General features: G+C 43.1%; 1 protein-coding gene across 3 annotated transcripts in view; it reads right to left on the bottom strand.

The window, feature by feature from the left end:
- Positions 1-23,916, bottom strand: part of VWF (von Willebrand factor) — a 313,429-nt gene that overhangs the window by 40,353 nt on the left and 249,160 nt on the right. For 2 of the 3 annotated variants that reach the window (XM_061582613.1, XM_061582612.1), the window contains 5 exons: positions 18,643-18,745; positions 13,782-13,856; positions 13,267-13,371; positions 12,088-12,293; positions 9,640-9,789 (listed from right to left, as the gene is read on the bottom strand). In XM_061582613.1, the coding sequence (XP_061438597.1) occupies positions 9,640-9,789; positions 12,088-12,293; positions 13,267-13,371; positions 13,782-13,856; positions 18,643-18,745 (639 nt within the window). Of the gene's footprint in view, positions 1-9,639; positions 9,790-12,087; positions 12,294-13,266; positions 13,372-13,781; positions 13,857-18,642; positions 18,746-19,935; positions 20,320-23,916 lie in introns of those variants that run through there. The other variant, XM_061582614.1, reaches the window with a different exon arrangement.

Here is a 23,916-nt window from a genome sequence, read left to right on the forward strand (position 1 = left end):
TGTCACCCACTTTATATGACTGCTGTGTTTCAAGATTTAATTTGGACCTTTTCACACCCAAATCATACTAAGAAATCTCCAGAGGGCAATACTCCTCCTTGTGGCTAACTCTGCAATAGCAACAGATTTCGGTTTAGAAGATGTATGTGGAGTCTTATTTGCTTTATGGATAGTAAGGCCCATGACACAGCACTACTTGGCAAAAGAAAGCTAATTATTGTCTCCCTGTTCTTTTCTTTTCTACTTAGGTCATTTCACAAGACTATATTAGCAATGTGAGATGTATGTTAACAGAGGACTGGTTTGCGTGTATGCTAAAAAGATGGTTTAACACTACATGTACACGCTGGAATGAACTGAACAAAATCTTGGGCTTACATGCTCCATCCTCCCCTCTCTTCCATGGTTTGGAGAAGGACTTCTGCATAATTTGGTTTCCCTTTCTAGAAATCCTGGCTTTTCGTTAGATATGAACCAGGGATTTGGTTAGTTAAACAAATCAGCTTTATAATTCATGGGTTAGTGTTATGTGCAAATCAGTCCAGAGCATATGGGGGGACTCTGATTACTTCATCATTCACACAGATTATGAGTTGTTCCCTTTGGGTGTTGTGAAGTAATCAGGAGATCACTTGACCATGGATTCATCGCTCATTATACCCAATAATCAAACTATTGTGTAAAATTAGTCCAGAGCTGCCATGATGGGGGATGAATAATAGTGGCACTGAAATGTGTGGCTTTTGGAAATTGAATACTTTAAATTATAGGGGAGCTTAAAGCTTCTGTAGCAGGGTACTCAGCTTCATGGCCTTCAGATGATCATGTTCTTCCACTTGAAAAACATAATCCTGGAAAGGTTTCAGTTAAAAAAAAGTGAAGTGTTTAAAAATCATTTGATAGAACATTTTATGCAACTCACCAGCAAATAAACACTCTGCTTTTAATGTTTAAAAAACAGGTGGTGGATGTGGTTTAGAACAGAAAAGTATCCTTCCTGGTTGCAACAAAGAATTTCTACATTGTCCCTTGGAGTTTTCAATTATAAGTTAAAATGTCCATGATCCAAAAGAGCATACAGGCACCATCTGTGAGCACACCTGGATTTTTTGGACATTTTTTTCTCTTTCCATCAAAGAACTCCTCACGCTGCATTTTAAGTACTCTGGAAAAATCTGATTTGGGGATTGAAATTAAATGTTTTAAAAATACCAATAGAGGGTGGGGATAGCTCATGATAATTTGTGGCAATATTTCTTTTAAGTGGCTGCCTAGCAAAAGTGCCCCCACAAACCTGCTCTTTAAACTTACCAGAAGAACTATGAATTAAAGCAAGAAACATTATCAGGGAAGAATGTAAAAAGACAATATATCTAGCTAAAAGGAGAGAAAGACCTCAATGGATGACAGACAAAACCCTTAAAATGGTTAAAGAGGGAAGGAAAGTAAAAGCAAAAGCAGACAGAAACACAGTCAGAAGGAAAAATTAAACCGAGAGCAAGGATGTTGAATAATCAACAGGGGAGCACACTGACTAAATGAGATAAACTAAAAGGAAGATGGAAGCAATATACTGAAGAACTCTATAAAAGAAATGCAAGGATGACAGATTCATTCACAATGATGAACCACAAATCTTAGAATGTGAGGTGGAAGCTGCTCTTAAAATTCTTGGAAGAAACAAATCACCAGGAACAGATGGGATACCAATAGAGTTGCTACAGATTACTGAGACTGAATCTGTCCAAATTTTGACAAAAATGTGTCAACAAATATGGAAAACTAAACAATGGCCCAAAGACTGGAAGCATTCAATATATATCCCTATTCCAAAGAAAGGGGATCCCAGGGAATGCAGTCATCGAACTGTTGCCTTAATATTCCATTGGGTGTGAGAACAAATTAAACCAGAACTATCACTAGAAGCCAAAATGATGAAACTGAGGTTATCATACTTTGGACACATAATGAGAAGGCATGATTCATTAGAAAATATAATAATGCTTGGAAAAATAGAAGGAAGTAGAAAAAGAGGAAGGCCAAACAAGAGATGGATTGATTCCATAAAGGAAGCCACAGATCTGAACAGGGTGGTTCATGACAGATGCTGTTGGAGGTCACTGATTCATAGGGTCGCCGTAAGTCGTAGTCGACTTGGAGGCACATAACAACATCCCATGCAAGTAAAGTAATGCTCAAGATTCTACAATGAAAGCTCTTACCATATATGGAGCGAGAAATGCCAGATGTCCAAGCTGGATTTAGGAAGGGAAGAGGTACCAGAGATCATATCGCAAACATACATTGGATAATGGAACGGACCAAGGAATTTCAGAAGAAAATCACCCTGTGCTTTATAGATTACAGCAAAGCCGGCGATTGTGTAGATCATGAAAAACTAAGAAATGCTTTAAAAGAAATGGGGGTGGCACAGCATCTGATTGTTCTAATGCGCAACCTATACCCTGGACAAGAGGCTACTGTAAGGACAGAATATGGAGAAACCTATTGATTCCCAATCAGAAAGGGTGTGAGACAGGGGTGTATTTTATCACCCTATTTATTTAATCTGTATGCAGAACATATACGGAAAGTGGGATCGGACCAAGATGAAGGAGGTATGAAAATTGGAGGGAGAAATATCAATAATTTAAGATATCCAGATGATAACATACCACTAGCTGAAACCAGTAATGATTTGAAATGAATGCTGATGAAAGTTAAAGAGAAAGTTAAAGTAAAAGCAGGATTACAGCTCATCGTCAAAAAGACTAAAGTAATGACAACAGAAGACTTATGTAACTTTAAAGTCAACAATGAGGACATTGAACTTGTCAAGGATTATCAATACCTTGGCACAGTTATTAACCAAAATGGAGACAATAGTCAAGAAATCAGAAGAAGGCTAGGACTGGGGAGGGCAGCTGTGAGAGAACTAAAGGTCCTCAAATGCAAAGATGTATCACTGAACACTAAAGTCAGGTATTCCTGATCTCTATGTATTGATGTGAAAGTTGGACAGTGAAAAAAGTGGATAAGAGAAAAATCAACCCATTTGAAATGTGGTGTTCGAGGACAGCGTTGCAGATACTATGGACCACGAAAAAGACAAATAATTCGGTGTTAGAACAAATTAAACCAGAAGAAGCTAAAATCATTAGAAGCTAAAATGATGAAACTAAGGTAATCATACTTTGGACACATCATAAGAAGTCAGGACTCACTGGAAAAAACAATAATGCTGGAAAAAACAGAAGGGAGTAGAAAAAGAGGAAGACCAAGCCACAGATGGATTGATTCCATAAAGGAAGCCACAGACCTGAACTTACAAGATCTGAACAGGGTGATTTACAACAGATGCTATTGAAGGTTGCTGATTAATAGGGTTGCCATAAGTTGTAATCAACTTGAAGGCACGTAACAAAAACAACATCCTTGTGGAAGGTTTGAAGACAATATGCAGGGAAGATGGGGTGAAAACCAGACCCTTATTGGGATGTACTGCAGAGAATCTAGGTTTGCCTCCTGAAACCATGTCTTCTATTGCAGTGAATTATATTGCCCTAAACAAATCACCACTGCCACAGCTGGACTATCATGGCTGGAAGGAAGCCCAACAGTGTGATCCAGATATCAAGGATGTTTTCTGTCTTATTGAAAAGAGTGATAGGAAGCCAGCAAAGACTCCAGTTTGGATGTCCTCAGTAATGGCAGCATTAGTACTGAGAGAATGGAACAAGCTAAACATAATTGATGGGGTGCTGTGCCACGTCATATCAGAACCACTATGAGGAGTCAGGAAAAAATGCTTTTACCCAGACAGCACTGCAAGCCTGACGTGATAATTCAGGACATCTGGGGACTAGAACTCCTTTGTGATAGATTTTATTGGCCTGGGATGGCCAAGAAGTGCGAGACCTGTGCCCGCCGCATTCAATGGAAAACACTTCCCCCTCAGGCTGCGATCTGAACAAGGTGGTTCATGAGAAATGCTGTTGGAGGTCATAGGGTTGACATAAGTTGTAATCGACTTGAAGGCACAGAACACACACACAAGCAGCTGAATGCAAATTTTGGAGATGGATAGTGGCTAAAACAAAAACTGAATGAAACTGAACTCTTTAATACAAAAGACTGACATATCAGGTTATGAGCAATAGCAAATCTGTCAACTATTCTGTTTAGAATGGAAGAGGGAGAGGGAAATGGGAAGAAGACAGGAGAGTAGGGATGGGTGATTTTAACCATTTTGGTTTCTTTCCCTTTCCCTTTCTAATTTTTCCAGTCTTAAGTTCAGCGCTGCACATTTCCACATCACTTTGCGATTCATATAAATTCATCAGCACTTAATGCTAATTTTTCATAATATAATAAATAATAATAATAATAATAAAATTTAATTTTTGTGTCGCCTATCTGGCCGAAGCCACTCTAGGCGACGTACATATTAAAATTCAATAAAATACAATATAATTACAGAATGAAATACAATGCAGTCAACACTAATGCAGGCGTAAAACTATGTAGGGCAATCAGAAACAATAAACAATCACAGAAAAATTAGCCCATCCCGGAGATCCCAAAGGCCTGTCCAAAGAGCCAAGTTTTTAAGGCTCGGCAAAATGTAACCAGGGAAGGGGCATGGCAAAGATCAAACGGGAGGGAGTTCCAGAGAGTGGGGGCCGCCACTGAAAATGCCCTCTCTCTAGTCCCCACCAACCTAGCTGTTTTCTGAGAGAAGGCCCTGTGTGGCTGATCTAGTCGGGCGGCTTAATTTGTGGTACTGGAGGTGCTCCTTCAGGTAAACTGGGCCGAGACCATATAGGGATTTAAAGGTTAACACCAACACCTTGAATTGGGCCCGGAAAACAACTGGAAGCCAATGTAGATGAAATAACACTGGTGTGATGTGATCGCAGCGGCGGCTGTTTGTAAGCAACCGAGCCGCCGCATTCTGCACCAGTTGTAGTTTCCGGACCGTTTTCAAGGGTAACCCCAAGTAGACCGCATTGCAGTAGTCTAATCGAGAGATGACCAGGGCATGTACTACCAGTGGGAGCTGATGAATAGGGAGGTAGGGTTGCAGCCTCCGTATGAGGTGTAGTTGATACCAAGCTGCCCGGCTCACTGCCGAAATCTGCACCTCCATGGACAGCTTGGAATCAAGAACAACCCCGAGGCTGCAGACCTGATCCTTCAGGGGTAAACTCACCCCATTAAGCCTCAGGTCAACAACACCCAACCTTCCCCTGTCACCCACAAGCAGCACCTCGGTCTTATCAGGATTAAGCTTCAGCCTGTTCCTTCCCATCCACCCACTCACGGATTCCAGGCACTTGGACAAGGTCTCCACAGCCAACTCCGGTGAGGATTTAAAAGAGAGGTAGAGCTGCGTGTCATCAGCATATTGGTGACACCACAGCCCAAAACTCCTGATGATAGCTCCCAGCGGTTTTATATAGATGTTAAATAGCATGGGAGAGAGGATAGAACCCTGTGGCACTCCACAAGTGAGGGGCCAAGGGTCTGAAACCTCATCCCCCAATGCTACCTGTTGATGCCTGTCAGAGAGAAAGGAACGGAACCACTGTAAAACAGTGCCTCCAATTCCCAATCCTTCCAGGCGATCTAACAGGATACCGTGGTCGACAGTATCAAAAGCCGCTGAGAGATCCAGGAGAACAAGAAAGGTGAATTCTCCCCTATCTAATGCCCTCCTCATATCATCCACCAGAGCGACCAAGGCTGTTTCAGTACCATGTCCAGTCCTGAAACCCGATTGGTATGGATCCAAATAATCCATTTCATCCAAGTGTGCTGACAACTGGCTAGCCACCACTCGCTCAATGATCTTGCCCAAAAATGGCAAATTCGAAATGGGGCGAAAGCTGTTCAAGACTTGGGGATCCAAGGAGGGTTTCTTCAAAATGGGTTTTATAATTGCCTCCTTGAGGGCCGGTGGCAGTACACTCTCTTTCAAGGATGCATTTACCACCGCCCTGATCCCTTTGCCCAATTTCTCCTTGCAATTCATAAGGAACCATGATGGGCAAGGATCAGTCAGACAGGTGGTAGGCTTCACCGTTGAAAGTACCTTGTCCACATCCTCAGAAGGAAGAGGCCGGAACCGATCCCACTGAACCAGATTGCAACTGGTCAACTCTGGATCCCCCACTGCATCCACAGCGTACGGAATCGAGTTCTTCAGGTGTTTGATTTTATCAGCAAAGTGCCTTGCCAATTTGTCACAGGAAGCCTTAGAGTGCTCCAAGGGTTCCTGAGCAACTGGACCGACCAGGCTTTGGACCACTTGGAACAGATTCCTGGGACAGCACTCTGCAGATGCAATAGAGGCAGCAAAGAAATCCTTCTTTGTTGCCTTTATTGCCACCTGGTAGGCAGCTATTGCTGCTCTAACCTGTGTCTGAACATCTTCACAGCGGGATTTCCACCACCGGCGTTCTAGTCGTCTCACCTCCTGTCTCAGACTTCGCAACTGGGGTGTGTACCACGGTGCGGTCTGAGTTCTGTTCAGGGGGAGAGGACGTTTCGGAGCCACCCGGTCTAATGCCCTGGTGATTCCCTCATTCCACTCCATCACCAGGGTTTCGACCGGGCGACCTTCAGCAGGTTCCAATTCCCCCAGTGCAGTCAGGAATCCATCCGGATCCATCAGGCGCCTGGGGCGGACCATTCTAATAGGTCCTTTACCCCTGCAGAGGGTGTGTGGCAACGAGAGGTCAAAGTTCACCAGATAGTGATCTGACCATGACATGGGGGTGGAAGAAATAGCCCCCAACTTCAGAACACTCCCTACCACTCCCAGGACAAATACAAGGTCGAGGGCATGACCGGCTACATGGGTGGGCCCAGTGTTACTAAGGTGCAGTTCCCAGGAAGCCATGGTTTCGAGGAAATCCCGAGGGGCTCCGATGAGAGTAGTCTCAGCATGCACGTTGAAGTCCCCCAACACTAACAGTTCTGGGGAGAGCAGTCGTACATCCGAGACCACCTCTAGCACCTTGGTCAGGGAGTCTGCCGTGCAGTGGGGCGGGCGGTACACAAGCAGGATCCCCAAACTGCCCTTCGAGCCCAATCTCCAGTACATGCAATCAACAAACTTGGTCTTAGGAAGCAGGGGCCTGGTGAAAATCAAAGACTCCCGATAGATGACTGCCACACCCCCTCCCCGCCTTCCTACCCTCGGTTGCTGCGCATAATGGAAACCTGGTGGACACATGGCCTCAAGGATGGGAGCTGAGGCCTCGTCCAGCCAGGTTTCCGTAATACACACCAGGTCTGCGCGCTCATCCAGTATCAAATCATGGATGACAGATGTTTTTTGTGTCACAGACCTGGCATTACAGAGCAGCAGTCGAAGGTCGGTAGGAATCCTGCGTCCTCCAGTTAACTTCTGGTTTTGGGCAGACCTGGAACAGGGGATGGGTATTACGCATCTATCCCTGTTCCTCTAAATTGATGTGGTCTGCCCCTAGCATTAATCCAGCGCCTGCCGCCCAATCTTGGTATAACTTGGCCCCCATCCTTCTCTGTTCCATCCCCCCTTGGTTTACACATGCCTCTATCCCTGCTGCCTAATGGACAGGCCTAACCTAAAACAATAATAAAAGCAAAAACCCACCCCGGAGACTGCCAGCCACTCCTTTAAGACCGCAGACAAAATTACACAAAACAATATATATATACGAAGACAGACACATAACACACAACATACACCTCACATACAGCATACACTTAAGTGTATACATTCACACCACACACATTCACACAAAACAATCATACAAATCATTCACACCACACTAATCCACACACACACAGAACACACAGAACAACCACCACACAAATACAATTAATTTTTTTTAAAAAAAGAATGCAGCAGCACAGTAGCAACAGCAGCAGCATCTCCTTCCCTTGGGCAATGGTCTCTTCTTCCTGCAGGCACTGGGTCTCCCAGGCCACCTCAGCCAGCCGGCTTATGTATCCCTCCAAAGAGGGACAGGTGGTGAGAATCAGTCCTAGCTGGCTGGGTACCTGGGGCCTGGTCCTGCCAGGCAGAAGTCCCACAGGGAAGGGTGGTGGAGGTGGTGGTCCCACAGCAGCAGCAGCAGCAGCGCAGCAGCAGCAGCCTCTCCTTCCCTTGGGCGATGGTTTCTTCCTCCTGCAGGCACTGGGTCTCCCAGGCCACCTCAGCCAGCCGGCTTATGTATCCCTCCAAAGAGGGACAGGTGGTGAGAATCAGTCCTAGCTGGCTGGGTACCTGGGGCCTGGTCCTGCCAGGCAGAAGTCCCACAGGGAAGGGTGGTGGAGGTGGTGGTCCCACAGCAGCAGCAGCAGCACAGTAGCAACAGCAGCAGCCTCTCCTTCCCTTGGGCGATGGTCTCTTCTTCCTGCAGGCACTGGGTCTCCCAGGCCACCTCAGCCAGCCGGCTTATGTATCCCTCCAAAGAGGGACAGGTGGTGAGAATCAGTCCTAGCTGGCTGGGTACCTGGGGCCTGGTCCTGCCAGGCAGAAGTCCCACAGGGAAGGGTGGTGGAGGTGGTGGTCCCACAGCAGCAACAGCAGCAGCAGCAGCAGCGCAGCAGCAGCAGCGCAGCAGCGCAGCAGCAGCAGCGCAGCAGCAGCAGCGCAGCAGCAGCAGCAGCCTCTCCTTCCCTTGGGCGATGGTTTCTTCCTTCTGCAGGCACTGGGTCTCCCAGGCCACCTCAGCCAGCCGGCTTATGTATCCCTCCAAAGAGGGACAGGTGGTGAGAATCAGTCCTAGCTGGCTGGGTACCTGGGGCCCGGTCCTGCCAGGCAGAAGTCCCACAGGGAAGTGTGGTGGAGGTGGTGGTCCCACAGCAGCAGCAGCAGCGCAGCAGCAGCAGCCTCTCCTTCCCTTGGGCGATGGTTTCTTCCTCCTGCAGGCACTGGGTCTCCCAGGCCACCTCAGCCAGCCGGCTTATGTATCCCTCCAAAGAGGGACAGGTGGTGAGAATCAGTCCTAGCTGGCTGGGTACCTGGGGCCTGGTCGTGCCAGGCAGAAGTCCCACAGGGAAGGGTGGTGGAGGTGGTGGTCCCACAGCAGCAGCAGCAGCACAGTAGCAACAGCAGCAGCCTCTCCTTCCCTGGGCAGCGATGTTCTCCTCTTCCTGCAGGCCCTGGGTCTCCATTTGTATACACATTTGTATACACATTTGTATACACATTTCCCCTAATATACAAGTCGTGGCAAGCAATTTCTCTCATTTTTGTATTTTACCTTCACTCATATATGCATTTTTAAATGAATTTTACCATATTATATGTATTTTTTTATGCATTGCTTGACTGGAGTGCTGTGCTGCAAAGTGCAGAGAAAGGTGGATTTCAAAGGATGTCTGTGTTTCAGTTTGCTTATTGTTTCACAAGTGTGACTTAGGTAAGTTCTCCTTTAAATGAGGATTGAATTGAACCCCCACCCCACCCCTACAGAAGACTGACCAGGCTGTGAGGGGAGGGGGGCTTCCTAAGCACAGCCTCCAGCCTGGAATCAGTCTGCTTAGCATCAGTCATGCAAGGGACGGCATTTGCTGTGAAGGAGTTCACAATCCCTCCAGACAGAACTCCTATTCTTATTAATATTCTGAAGCTTTACATACCGGTGGACAAATCTTACTGCACTCTTTCTCAAGACATTCTGTAATTCTTAGTCCTGTAACAGCATCTTCCATATCTGTGCAGGTACACTCTGTACAGCCTTCCTCCCAAGTCTTCCCAATAGGATAGACAACATTTTGATGGATGCAAACCTGCCAATAATTAAAATGTGACACTTATTTCAAGGGGAAACAACACACTAATTGCTCTTAAAGGATCACTTGTTTTGCTAGGCTTCAAAGAAACCTATAATTTCTTAATGATGTGGACAGATGGACAAGCTTTCTTGTATGACAGTATGAATACCAGCTTGTCCACCGCTGTCGTCCTCCCCCACAATATGCAGTTACAGATGTTTGGGCTTGTTTTTTAGGTCACATTCTCAAATGTACCACATACTGGGGTACATTTACCCTTCCCATAAGCCCAATATTTCACTTGGGGATTCTTTGGTTTCTGTTTTGCTTTTTCTTCTGCTAACATTGTAGATCCAACGTACCCCAATCATTTTGTATGAAACTAGATTGATTTAACTATATTTAATGTCTTTTATGCATGTGTGTGTGTGCGTGCACGCATGCGCGGTGCAATCCTATGCATGTCTTCTGCAGGGTTCAATGGACATACTTCCAGGTATAGGTTTGTAAGAAAGTGGTATATTTATCAATTGTTGGCTCATTTGTTTAAAAAAACCAAAATGAAGCACTATTGTGTTCAGCATCAGAGACTGTTATGTGATCCATGCTATTACTTTCAGAAGCCTTTTCTACTATGACACCCAGATTGTGGAGTTTCCTTCCTAGACATGTGTGATTGGTTCCCTCCCTCTTAAGCTTCAGCTGTTTTCATTTTACCAATCTTTTAATGTGGATTAAAGCTTTATCTTCCTGCTTTTCACTCTTTTTTTTTTAGGGTGCTTCCAGACTGCTGCTGTTTTGGGATGGGATTCAATCATGTACAGGCAAATCAGAGTGCACAATTATAGTTGATTGGGAGGTCTTACACAACAAACCCATTACCCAAAAGATCAGACTTTTTATAATAAGGAAAGTGATGGGGAAAATTCACTGGAAATGTGAGACAAGATTGCTTTGATACAATGTCATATAATCTTCCTGCAAACAAATCAGAATGAATGTTCTGTAAACAGATTGTGTGGAACCACCCCAAATCTGCTCTCAGCTTTATTGTACAATTTTAGTAAAATTTATGTTTGTATATGTTGTGTTTTATGTATTTTAGAAACCCTGAAAGCCACTTTGAATTTATTTATAAAGAAAATTGGGGTAGAATTTTAAAATAAACACTGAAATTTAATATGCTAGAGTGTGCTTTCATGACAGCCATCTTATTTTGATGTTGTTCTCCCATTTTGACAGAATCCTGTGCAATACATTCCTGTTCCAAAATGACACAATGTTCAGATATCAGGTGCACTTGGATTGGGAACTGGGGAGATATGGGACAGGCAGGCACAATTCCAGCCCCTAACATATACAAACCCTGCTAAGGTAGCACCTTAGACATGGCAATAAAATATATGGGCTGGGTGAGATTGGCTTGAATAGTCCACTCCTGGTGTGAGCCTTGGCAATGAAGTCATTGCCACCACACCAAAGAAGACTCGTGACACAAATGTGGAATAATGTTATATTTATTAAAATATAACAAATATTAAACCTTAGCCAATTCCAACCAATTAACTGGACTGAACTGCTTCATGCAGGTGAGGATCAACCTAACTGTGAGGGAGTATTCCCTCCATTCCTCTGGGCATGTCAGTCAGCACGGACGATAAGCCACCAGTCATGGATGTGGGAAAACTTGTCCCTCCTTGCTAGTAGAGCCAGGTATGTGGTTCCAACCTCTGCAACCTGGCCCCGCTGTACAGGTGTTCACCATGATGTGCAAGCTGGTGCCACAAGGACACTCCCCAGATCGCCATCAGACATGCAGCACTGATGGTTCTCTGGTGAGCGCCCTTTACCAACATGCCTCAGTCTCCTAATTTTACCCCCTGTTTCCTCACCTGCCCGAATTCCATGCCAGTCAAAGCTAAACAACCACAACCCTCCCGGAAGCCAATTGAATCAACCCATACAGTATGGAGTAGGTGAAACCAAAGGGATTCAGACATCAGGATCCCATCAAAAAAATTCTAACTCAGCCCCAACAGGCAACTAGCAAAGCCCATACTGACAGAGAGGGAGGGCAGGTGTCACGAGGCGAAAAGAGGCAAGATTCAAGGGAGGAGCAGGCTTTTATACCCGCTAATCCCTTCTTCCTAATTGGTCCAAAGACCACACCTGACCACACTCAAAACCTTCGGGAACATTCCAGAGTCTTCTGCATAGTGTGTGTGTGTGGGGGGGTGGCGGCGGCAAACACGCCCCCACTCAAGGCGGGAACGCCATTCTTCATGGGCAGGTGGAACTATTCATTATTTTTACCTTGTCTGGAATGCAGTTGGTAGATGTACACCCACAATCATTAGTGAGCGATGCTGATAAATATCCAGTAGGGCATGCCACTGTTGAATTGACACAGCTACAAGTACATTGATATTCATCACAGCATTGAGTCTTCTTCACAGTAAGCTTCCGGTGAGGTGGGCAGGAAAGAATGGACTGTGGATTGCAATCCTCCTTTTTGCAGACTGGTGAAACAATCAGAAAAGGTTAGCAGGAGTGGATGGCAGCCAAAGAGGCAGAGGTGAGAAAAGGAGGGGGGAACTCCAGGATGTCAAAAGGAAAAAACATAGATGATGAAATTCCAAATGGATTTAATAAAAAAAAATTAAAAGAAATGTGCCCAACGCGTTTCGGCTAGACAAACCTCAGCCTTCGTCAGGTAAAGGTAAATCTAGTAAAGGTATTAACGGAAAACTCCAGGTTATGTACAGTCGCTCGTAAAATGTCTCCTTTATGTGTAGAGTCATAGCCTATTTGCTCCAGTTGTATATTTTTTGACTATTGCATGACTTCATAGATTCCACATTTGGTATGTGAGTATTCAGATTGTCCTTTCTATCCCTGTTCATGGTTCAGATATATATTGTACATAGAGATTTGATACAGACTTTCTACTGATTGTGTTTTATATTTATTTGTTTTAGCCCCTGACGAAGGCTGAGATTTGTCTAGCCGAAATGCATTGGGCACATTTCTTTTAATTTTTATTAAATCCATTTGGAATTTCATCATCTACGTTTTTTCCTTTTGACATCCTGGGGTTCCCCCCTCCTTTCCTCACCCAAACAATCAGGAAATACAGAATGATATGCAACAAGAAGCTGCTAAAGGAGCTTTCATTTAATTATTAATGATATTTGTATACTGCCAAATTACTAATGTTTTCAGGACAGTGAACAATACAATGTAAAAGCCACTTTCAAACAAAACAAACAAAAACAAATAATCAACAGTACAAACAGAAGCCCACCAGCAATCCATATCAAACAGCACTAAAAGATATTAAAAAATGTAAATGTTACACAGAATGGTGAAACAGGAATTGAGAACTCACAGCACACATCTGACATGTAATATACACATTTACACACAAACATGCACCATAAAGAATTGCATGAGGAAGTAAAACCAGTATTTGATGCTTCAAAATAATTTTACCACAAGCATAATCTGGTCTACATTTTCCAGGATTTGTCTGCAAAAGCTGGAGACCATCTTCACAATGAGGTACAGGAGGCATTTTACAACTGACCAGATCACAGACTAAAAAAAAAGATAAGGGGGAGAAAAGAATGAATTATAGAATGTAACAAAATATTGCAATGTGGAGTGCACTTGTTTATGGTTCTTGCCAGACAGCCATGTCCTATTCCAGGCTTCTGTCCCCACCCCCAACAGACACTCTGTGGCCAGTGAACATGCCCAGTTCTCATTGGGCTGTTGTTGGGGTTTCTCCCACCCCACTGATACCTCCCTCTTCTGCACAGATGGTACCATTTTCGCTAAATAAGGATTAAGAGAATGAGTACCATTTTCCAACCTACATTTGCATCCATAAGGGCTTTAAAATCAAAGTTAGAATTCTCAGGAAGATAAATTCTGTTTCCAATACCATATTTTGTATGCCAATAGCACAAACATAGCCCTGAATAGGATCTCCATCAAAGACCTACCGCATTCATAGACTGGACAACACTGATCAGAATCCTTTCGTAATCTTGGAATTTCACAGGGACCACAAAGAGCAGCTACAATAACAGGGGGGGAAATAAGCCACATTTATTAATATTCAAAGCAGAACAGTCAACCTTTTTCTCAAGGATCACTTTGTTCTCCTGGAGACCAAAATTATACATGCCTCTCATAGGTGATGAGGCCCTACATATAAAAAAAGATGGCACTACCTACTAAGGGCTTCACAAATACAAAGCACATGTGCTCAGGTGGTATGAAGAGGAAGGGATAGGAACCCCTGCACCGCCTCAGAGATCTCTTTTTGAGAGGAAGGGCAGGATATAAATTCAACAAATAAATAAGCGGCAGGGTGACAGTGGTTAGTGCAGGCCTAATTTAAAATTCTTCCTCTCTACCATTGGCTCATTATTGATACTGGATACATTACTCTGGTACACTTTCAATCAAAGGCACAGCCAACTAGCCATGGCTAACAGGAGAAATGAAACAATGGTCGACTAGCACTTTAAAGACTAGCAAATGTATTATTACACCAGTTTTAATGGATTACCAAGAATGATGCATTTGATGAAATGAACTCTAGCCAAGAAAGCTTATTCCATAATAAAACTTAGTCGTGAAGGTGCTACTACTTTCTTTTTGTTGTTTTGTTAAAATTGTGCTATGATCTACTTCACAGGGTTGTTGTGAGGATAAAATGTCAATAAAACACTTTGGCAAATTTACAATGCTATAACAAAAAGTAGGATGGTTCAAATGAGAACTCAGTGCACAGAAACGATATGTAGTACAGGAGCATGCACTGCACACCACTCAGGCAGCCTGTCCTAACAGATAGCCACACACTGGATTTGCCAAGGACCTACATGTAATGTTCAGTGTTTCAAGGCCAGAATATCCTGGCTGTGTTCTAGATTTGTTTATTTGATTTTTTTAGGTTGCTTTTTTTCATGATTCCAAATCTAGGTCCCCTCCCCAATTCAAAATCAGGAACAGAAAGTGTATTTTATGTACACCGCCCAGAGAGCCTTCGGACTTAGGACGTTATATAAATTAAATTAAATAAATAATAAATAATAGAGATAGGATTTTTATTTTGATTATTCTTTGTTGGTGCATAGCAGTGTAAATAATTTGTTTGTTAACAATTTGTATTATGTATGACTTATTTGTATTATGGCTTTATTGTGTACTTTTTATAATACTTCTTGTGGTTTTTCCTTTTTTGTACACCGCTTAGAGATATTTTTATATATTAAGTGGTATAGAAATAGTCTAAATAAAAAAATAAAAAAATAAAAAACCATTTTACTGCTGGCTACTAGCTCCAAATTGCAGATTATGGTTGTATATTGCACTTTGAAAATCAGCTGGGAGACACTCACGGAAAGATTACAGCTAGCTGTGATGACATCATCAAAATTATGCTAACCACAGTGAATATTATTAACATTAAATAGTATTTTTATTTTTTCTTTCCCTTACTACTGCCGTTGGCAATCTAGCTCCTATAAAACTGTCTTTTTTAAAAAAATCTTTCTTCATAAAAGGGAACTTTAAAGGCAGCTAACATGAAAACCCCTGGAGCTACCCACCTGAAATTTGGCCATGTTACCAAATTTCATGTCCCTGTGTGAAAAAACAAAAACGTTATGTCTGTTTTAATTTTAAAACATTTAAAAATTTAAAGGTCGCTAGTGTGAAAACCCCTGGAGCTATCCACCTGCAACTTGGGAGGTTTAACCCCCTATATAAGTTATTTGCTGTTATATGCCTTCAAGTCAATTACGACTTACGGCTAATCAGTGACCTACAATAGCATCACCCTGTTCAGATCTTGTAAATTCAGGTCTGTGGCTTCCAAACTCAGAGTAAGGCAATGGTAAACCACCTCTGAATACCTCTTACCACAAAAACCCTATGAACAGAGTATGTAACAGTTAACATGTCTCTAGGGGCTCATCCAAACGGAGCGGGATAATCCACATTTTCCATATCCAGTTCGTCATCTAACAGTCCTCACTTTGCCTGTTTTTTGCTTTTTCCCAATAAAAGAAACTGCTTTTTTTGCGCCCACACACGCAGCAAGAGGACCCGTACTTCTTCTCACTTTTTTCAAGCTCCACCCATAACACTCCCCCCATCAGCCAATTGGTCCGCAAAAATATGACGTATGCTCCTCTCTCCCTTTGCAACAAAGCACAACAAGGCGCATGCGCTTGAACGTACAAGCACGAAAGTTTGAATGTCCTGATGGTTTGGTAGTAGTGGCTGTAATGGAGTTCCTTGTTGCTCACCATTTTGGAGCAGCGCCAGCCGGGGGGGTGTCTCCAGGTGCCCCTGACCATCCAGGGGGATTGTGGGCAGTGCAAGGGATCAGCGCTTGTAATCGCCGGGGGAATCCACCCATAACCCTTGGGCTCATTCAATGCAGGGTTCAGCCCCGGACCGTTATGCGGCTCAGCGGCAGGAATGCTGCCCCTGAGGGAAGCAAACAGCCCCCCCCACGGGTGGCCGCTCTTGGTTCAGGCAGGGAATGCAAGCAAACAGCCCCACGTGCTGCTGTGTCAATCTGCGCTGAAGCGACCAGCACAGGCTTTGCGGTGTTCCCTCTGATAAAAGAAACATGCGAACCACTTATATGCCTATAATGCCTGTATTTTTGTTTGTTTGTAATTGTGATATTTCGCAAAACTGACTGTATGCTTTTCTACCTTTAACGTTTCTGGAGATACACATGATTGCAATTCCACCTATTTCTCCAGAACAGCAAGTAACGATGTGTCATGTCTAGGAAGGTAGACCACCAGTCTCTATGGTTGCGGGTGGCTGAGATGCTCTAGCAAACCACTTATATGCCAATAATTCCTGTGGGGGTTTTGCTTGTATTTGCCATATTTCGCAAAAGCGACTGTATGCTTTTCAGCTCAGCTGGGCTGCGGAGAACCTGCAGGCTGTGGTTGAAATTGACAAGACTCAAAGAGAGTAGCCTTTCAGGCAGGAAAGCAAAATTGACTAAGGGTGTGTGAATGTCTGTAATCCAAGACGAAAGCCTCTATTTCTCTTCTCCCCCCCTCTCCCTCGACTCTGGATGCCTGGAAGCAAAGACCAATACGTTCAAGAAGGGCATTTGATGTGGGAGGTGAGGGGTGGGAGGTGGAGGTTAGGCAAAGGTATTGCAGGAGCGGATTTAACCGCGCAAAAATGCGCAAAAGCGTGCGGCGTCATATGAACGACCAAAAAATTATGAAAACACAAAGCGATCATGTCACACATTTTACAGTCGTCTGGATGAGCCCTAGGTTACAGAACAAGAAAGTTATGGCATTTTCAGTTTTGCAATAAAAATCAGTGGGATTTCCAGAGAGTTGTAATATCCAGATTGTGATCTGGATTCAGATCCAAATTGGGTAAGATCGGGTCTGAAACTGCCCAGACCAGATTGGGCTTGATCTGTATTTACAAACTGGAGCTGCAAATTGGATCGGTGGGTCTGTGCACAGCCCGAGTAGCAGCCATTTTGATGCCATCTCAGCTAGACATGATATTTTCCAGCAGTGTCTCCAGGATTTTCAAGGCACAATACATATACAACTATAATCTGCAATTTGGAGCTAGGAGTCAGAAGTGAAATTTTTTAAATACTATTTGCTGCTAAGGCTGTGCACTGTATTTATTAGTATTATATTTATATCCATTCCACCTTTCCTCCAAGAAGCTAAAGGTGGCATTCATAGGCCTCCTTTCCCCCCATGCTATTCTTGCAATAATCCTGTGAAGTAGGCTAGGCTGAGAGACAGTGACTATCGCAAGGTCACATAGTATGTTTCATGGCTGAGTGGTGATTTTAACTCTGGTCTCCCAGGTCCTAGTCCTCAGGTTTCACAGGTTCCATGGGTTCTCTCAGGTCCTAGTTGCCCAGGTTCCACATTTTGGAAATAAGGTCTAGAAGTGAATTGGGGGAGGGGGTGATTATATTTTCCTGCTGGTAACTATGACCTGAACTAAGGTAAGACACTTTTCAGTTTAGTTAGATGCTAAGTATTTGTAAAAATATAATGCTTAAGTGTTCACAGTGTATTTGAAAGGAGGATGGAGAGAAAACCAGAACAATGTCCCAACACCTCTGCGATCTCCTAGCAGCCCAACTAAATCCAGCGTCCACCATCTGTTACTGCGCTTAGAGATGTCAGAGAATTTCAATCCAGGCCAGATTTTGCAGTGAACCCTTTCACTTCATTCATCCCTTCAAACCAGTCACTGGAACAAAACATAGATCTCTGAGGGCTGAGGGCTGGTTTAACTGTTGTACTTGCAATAGAAACTGAGGGCTTGGACTCTTTCTTTGCTTTAATGCTATAAAGCTGCTTGGAACATCTTCAAAGAGTGGCACCTTGGCAGCGTTGGGGATTTTTTTTTAAAAAAAATGGCACAAAAAGTCACCACACATTGTTTCTTGTGTAATCATGAATGTGTAACAAATGGCTCCTGCCATCAGTACAACACAGAGGCAGACTTCTTTTTGTATGTATTAATGATTACACAGGAAACAACATGCAGTCATTTCCCGCATTATTTTTTTAAAAAACCTTTTTTTAATGACATGGTAGAGGTACTGCACTTTGAAGCTAGTCCAAGCTGCTGTACAGTGTTAAAGCAAGGAGAGAGAAAGCAAGCCCTCAGTACACCTCCAAAGTACTCCTCAATTTAGTGGTATATTTTGGGGGGGTTGGTGGTGGCTGTTTTTATGTGCAGATTTTTAAGGATCTCACTGGAATTATCCTTTAAAAATTGTACTACAACAGAGAGGGATATATTTTAAGATACCCACAAACTTACGTTTGGCAGTAGGACAAGGCTGAATGGTGCAGTTGATGCTCCTGTTATCTAGACACACACAGATCTTGCAGGGTTCATTGGAAGGAATCCATGTTTCTAAGTGCTATTTGTTTGAAAAAGATAAATATTCTGATTATCTTGTATGCAAATTCATCAGCGTAGGAGTAAGAGAGAGAGAAAGACTACTCAGAAAACAAAACAAAGGACTGCATATGATATTGCTTTTTATTATTAGAGTAATGGCAAGAAACCAGAGATGTTACCCAATTTAACATGAAGGTTAATATATTTAGGACAAGATGCAAAGAATTAATCAGAACTGTCACTGCCTTTTTTCAGACTTTATAAGCACAATTATAAAATACTGGAAGAAATACAAGGCATTGTGGGATGCTATTAGTTGAAGAATGCATACCAAATATTTGCTCAATAGGCTGACTTAGATGAGCCAAGTATAGAAAGACCTTAGAAAGTTTCAGTAGATGAAATGTTTTAAATTAATCCTATTTTAGGTGGAGAATGTACCAGTTTTCTATTGGATACAGACTGATAGTAAACAGAACTTGGATGACACACCAGAAAACCTTAGAGACATTGCTAAAAGACATTATTGGTAGGCAAAGAGAAATTGACAGGCATTCTGCACACTAAGAGAAAAGACGGAAAGTACTTCAAGCCTAGTCCTCGGATTTCAGCCAAAATGTCAATGCAATGCCTGTGATCTAGAGTTCTGTGAGCAGGGATGGACGGATCTGTCCATTTTGGTTCTCTGAGTTTCTCATTTTTCCAATCTTAAATTCAGTTCTCCACATTAGTGCAGCAATTTGTACAAAAGTTTAGATGGAGGGGTGGGATGAAAAGGGGGGAGAAGAATGGGAAAACCCAGGGTCACCCAATCAAGATTACTGACAACAGGTTTAGAACACAACCAAAAAGCAGTACTTCTTGACACAACACCTAAGTAACATGTGGAATTTACAGCCACAAGATGGAATGACTGTTACAAGCTTTGAAGGTTCTCAGTATCTCTGAAAACCCAGTGTTGCAGATAGTGAAACGCCATTGCCTTCAAGCCCTACTTAAAGTATTTCCAGATCGGTTCAGTTGTCCATTGTTGATAGAAACAAGCCAAAGGTTAGAAAGTACGGGAGACTAGTTTATTGATCCAAGTAGTATAAATCTCAAAAATCTCATTCTCATTGTATTTAGAACCATGAATTATAAATTAGGGGGCTTTATGAAAATATACAGTGATACATTCATAGGGTCCTATGAATGATTCAGGTTTTTTTTAAAAAAAAATAGATATTTTAAAAGGTATTCTAGTGTACATCCTGGAATCCAAACCATGTGTAACACAGCATCCATGCAATTTTTAATATACTCTTAATATACTGTTTTTAATATTGAATTTATCTATTCCTTCTCCCAATACACACAGGAATGCAAACTCTGAACCTCCCTTCCCCCGACGATAACACACACTTCACACTTGTTAAACAAAACTTCACTGAGGATGTATTGCATTACTCCCACCATTCTGATAACTGTATTTATCATTCCACGCATAGTCTTTTTTTAAATCTAAGGCCAGATATTTATTCAATTTGAGACGTGGGGACAATTCAGAATCCAAAAATTCTGGACACAAGCAATTGCTGCATGAAGAGTATCCTCCTGGGGGGAAAAAAAAATAAACTGATTAAAGTTTTGCATGGGATCACTGAGTACAACCCTCTGAATTCAATTGCTCCATTCAATCCCTGCTCACACAAGCAAACAAACCCTCCAATACACACCTTTGTTAGAGGAGATCTCAATGAATTGTTGCCAGATAGCATGCCTGGCTTCCACCATCAGCATCCTCACAATCATTTTTTGTTGTTGCAAGAAGTTACTTTTTCACTCAGAAGGTGCATCCTCTTCTTCTGAGCTGCTTATGTAATACTTTTTCTTCAGCTTATACCTCTGCAAAGGTGGGGGCTGGGTACTTTGCATAGGTTGCAGGGGAGTTTCATCACTCTGTGATTCCACAGATGGAAAAGGCAACAGAATGGACCTAAAAATAATGGTCTGGGACAGTGTGCCATGTGCCCCCGGGACCTGCTATCATATACCCCAGGAAAAAGGTGTGCTGATTTTCAAAGAAGCTCCTGGTTGTGTCGGTGGGAGGAGGCCAGTCACTGATGTGGGAGAAAAATGGGGGCCCAGTATCATGATGGGACAGGTTTCTATTGGTCAAGGATGGTAGAATGTTCACATTATGAGGTCACATACTATATTCCTATTGGCTGGGGTGATGGGCAGGGAAACCCCTAGGAACCTCAAAATGACTCGGCATACTGGATAATTTTAAATGCCGTTCTGTAGACCATGTGGACTACACTCCTAATGTGTTCCCAGAAAGACCAGATGCATGGTAAGGACTCAAAACTCATTACGTTGGATTAGGGGCAAAAGGGCAATGCAGAGGAGTTACATGACACCATGAAACAATATTTAGATTCTATGGACATCTCACACCAAACGTCAGGGTTCAGGGGACACACAAAGTCTGGGCAACTCCAAGCCTGATCCTTATTTTATTTATTATTTGTATAATAAATGCATGAATTTATTGCTTCCCATAAAATATCTGCAATCTCACAGTAAAATCATCAATAAAAACAATTCCATATATAAAAACAATTCCAATACAGATTTCTTTAGGATTGGGGGCAATGAGGTGGTTGTGTGGAGAAGTTACACAACTCCCCTAAACCAGCTTTATCAGACCATGAAATCAAAATGGGGGTCTAGGGGCCACATTGAAGGTTGGAGGGGACTGAAAACCCTTTCCTTAGGATCATGGGTGATGAGATGAACGCACAGAGGAATCACAATGAATAGTGTCAGCTTTGATTTTTTAAAAAAAATCTGTCTCAGAACTACACATGACATGTAGCTTGTCTCACATATTAGCAGGTGCATATGGGTACAAGGACATGGGTACAAGGACATGGGTACAACATCCTGACGATCCTTCAAGCAACTCCAGCTGTTTGACAAGATGGTGTTTAACTTCTTTCAATGTCTTTGTTCTTGAGCTTCCAGAAATTAGTACTACAATTCCATAATACTAAATATTTCTATGAAGGAGGATTACAGTCCTTAATTATTTGTTGCATGTGATCTATATATTTACACAGACACAATAGACGTACATGACCTAACATGGTATGTTTCATTGTTTCCATATGTAACAGTGTAATGCATCAACACTGGACTGATTACCAGATTTTTTCTAAACCAGTGCTCCCTTTTTTCCTGTGTACTTTGACCTCTTGCATTTTATTTGTATTGCAAATGAACATTGTAGCCAATGTAAATTTTATGTTTGCATTACAAAATGGTTAAACTAAGAGATGCTTTCAGTTTTAGGTGTGGAAATACCTTTAAAACAGCTCCCATTTCAAATCATTTTCATAAGAAAATTAAAAATTTGAAACCTGTATTGGCATATATGAGAGAGAGAGAGAGAGAGAGAGAGAGAGAGAGAGAGAGACTGCCAGTTCCAGTGCATCTTCACCTCTCTTTTTGAAAACGGGGGCACACTACGCAAGTCAAATCCCACCACTTTTTACTCTAAAACCTAGTCAGAGCAGCTTGAGTATGTTTTTTTAAAAATTCAGCTTCAAAGAGATTTCACGACTGATCGGCAGATCAACCCATTCCCTCTCCAGGTGGGGCTAATGGAAAAGCTTTGCTGTAGGCAACTAAAGTGTTCACAGCCCATTTCTCAAACCTCTGACCACTTTTTTCTGAATTAAAAGTGGAAATCACACAACTCTGAAAAGCTTTTAGAATGTCAAAGAAAGGATGAACTAGGTACCAATTGAGGTACACCTTTAACACTCTCCTAATGTCAAGAGAATGCCAGGCCTTCTCCGGTGGTGGTGGGTGGTGGTGGTGGGTGGGGGTTGTAGTTGTTGTTGTTTATATACCACATTTTCCACAAATACACATGTGCTCAAAGCGGTTCACACAAACAGTCCAAATGCTGTAGCACAACACCACATAATAATGTGTTGGTTGAGTCAGATTCAGATAAAAGGATGGTAGGACAAGCTCTTGTTGATGGTGGAAATGTGAGTTCATCCTGGACACAAAAGAAGGATCCATTCTCAAGACGATGCAGTCATTGCAAAAAATACAGAGGTGCTTGGCTACAGATAAGGCGTTGAGTTCCGAGATGCGCCTGGCTGAAGTAATCGCCACCAGAAAGAGCACCTTAAATGACAGTAGATGGAGATGAACAGTGCTAAGGGGTTCAAAGGGTGGCTTCTGAAGGGCAGAAAGGACTGTTTGAAGATTCCATGAAGGATATCTGTGGACTGTAGGTGGACAGAGGGCCATAGCTCCTCTGAGAAAATGCCTTACTAGTGGATGGGACCCCGTAACCCCCGAAGGATAAAGGGACAGCACGGATGATAAAGCTGACACTTGACATCTCAGGCTGTTGACCTTGAGACCCATGCTGAGACCATCCTGCAGAAAACTAAGTCTCTCCGAGAATGAAGCCCTAGTCAGACAGATGTCTCTGTGTCCACTCCAGATGACAAAGTTTTGCCATGTGGAACTGTAAATTCATTTTGCAGAGGGGCGGTGCAAAGCTAAGACAGTAGATATAACCACCTGTGACAAGCCTGCTCTCCCTAAACAGTGCCGCTCAATCACCAAGCTGTCAGTTACAGCCAAGCTGGATCCGGATATTGAATTGGTCCTTGGGTCACAAACTCTGGACAAGGCTGAAACTTCCAAGGAGTGCCGATAGCAAGGCGGAGCAGCTCTGAAAACCACACTGAACGTGGCCAGTAGGGCACTATCTGAACTACTTCTGCACACTCCTCCCTCAGCTTCTTTAGGGTGCAGACTATCAGATGAGTTGGAGGGAAAGCGTATAGAAGCCCTGGGGGTCAGGTGGCTGAAAGTGTGTCCACTGCCTCTGGCCTGGCTTGATGGTAATGGGTAAAAAAATCAGGAAGTTGATGGTTGGCAGGAGACACAAAGACGTCCACTCTCTTTTTGCCAAATCTGCGCTGTAGCTGAACAAACGCCTCCGAATGAAGTCTCCACTCCCCTAATTGAAGCTGCTGGTGACTCAGCCAGTCCACGGTGATATTGATGTCCCCGCTGAGGTGTTCTTCATACACCAAGTCATGTGAATTTCTGCCCACACAAACAGTTGGGCAGCCTCTCTCATTCCCCCTTGTTTGTTGATATGGGCTTTTGTGC

The sequence above is a fragment of the Rhineura floridana genome, chromosome 8 (assembly GCF_030035675.1).
Source record: "Rhineura floridana isolate rRhiFlo1 chromosome 8, rRhiFlo1.hap2, whole genome shotgun sequence".
Taxonomy (NCBI): Eukaryota; Metazoa; Chordata; class Lepidosauria; order Squamata; family Rhineuridae; genus Rhineura; species Rhineura floridana.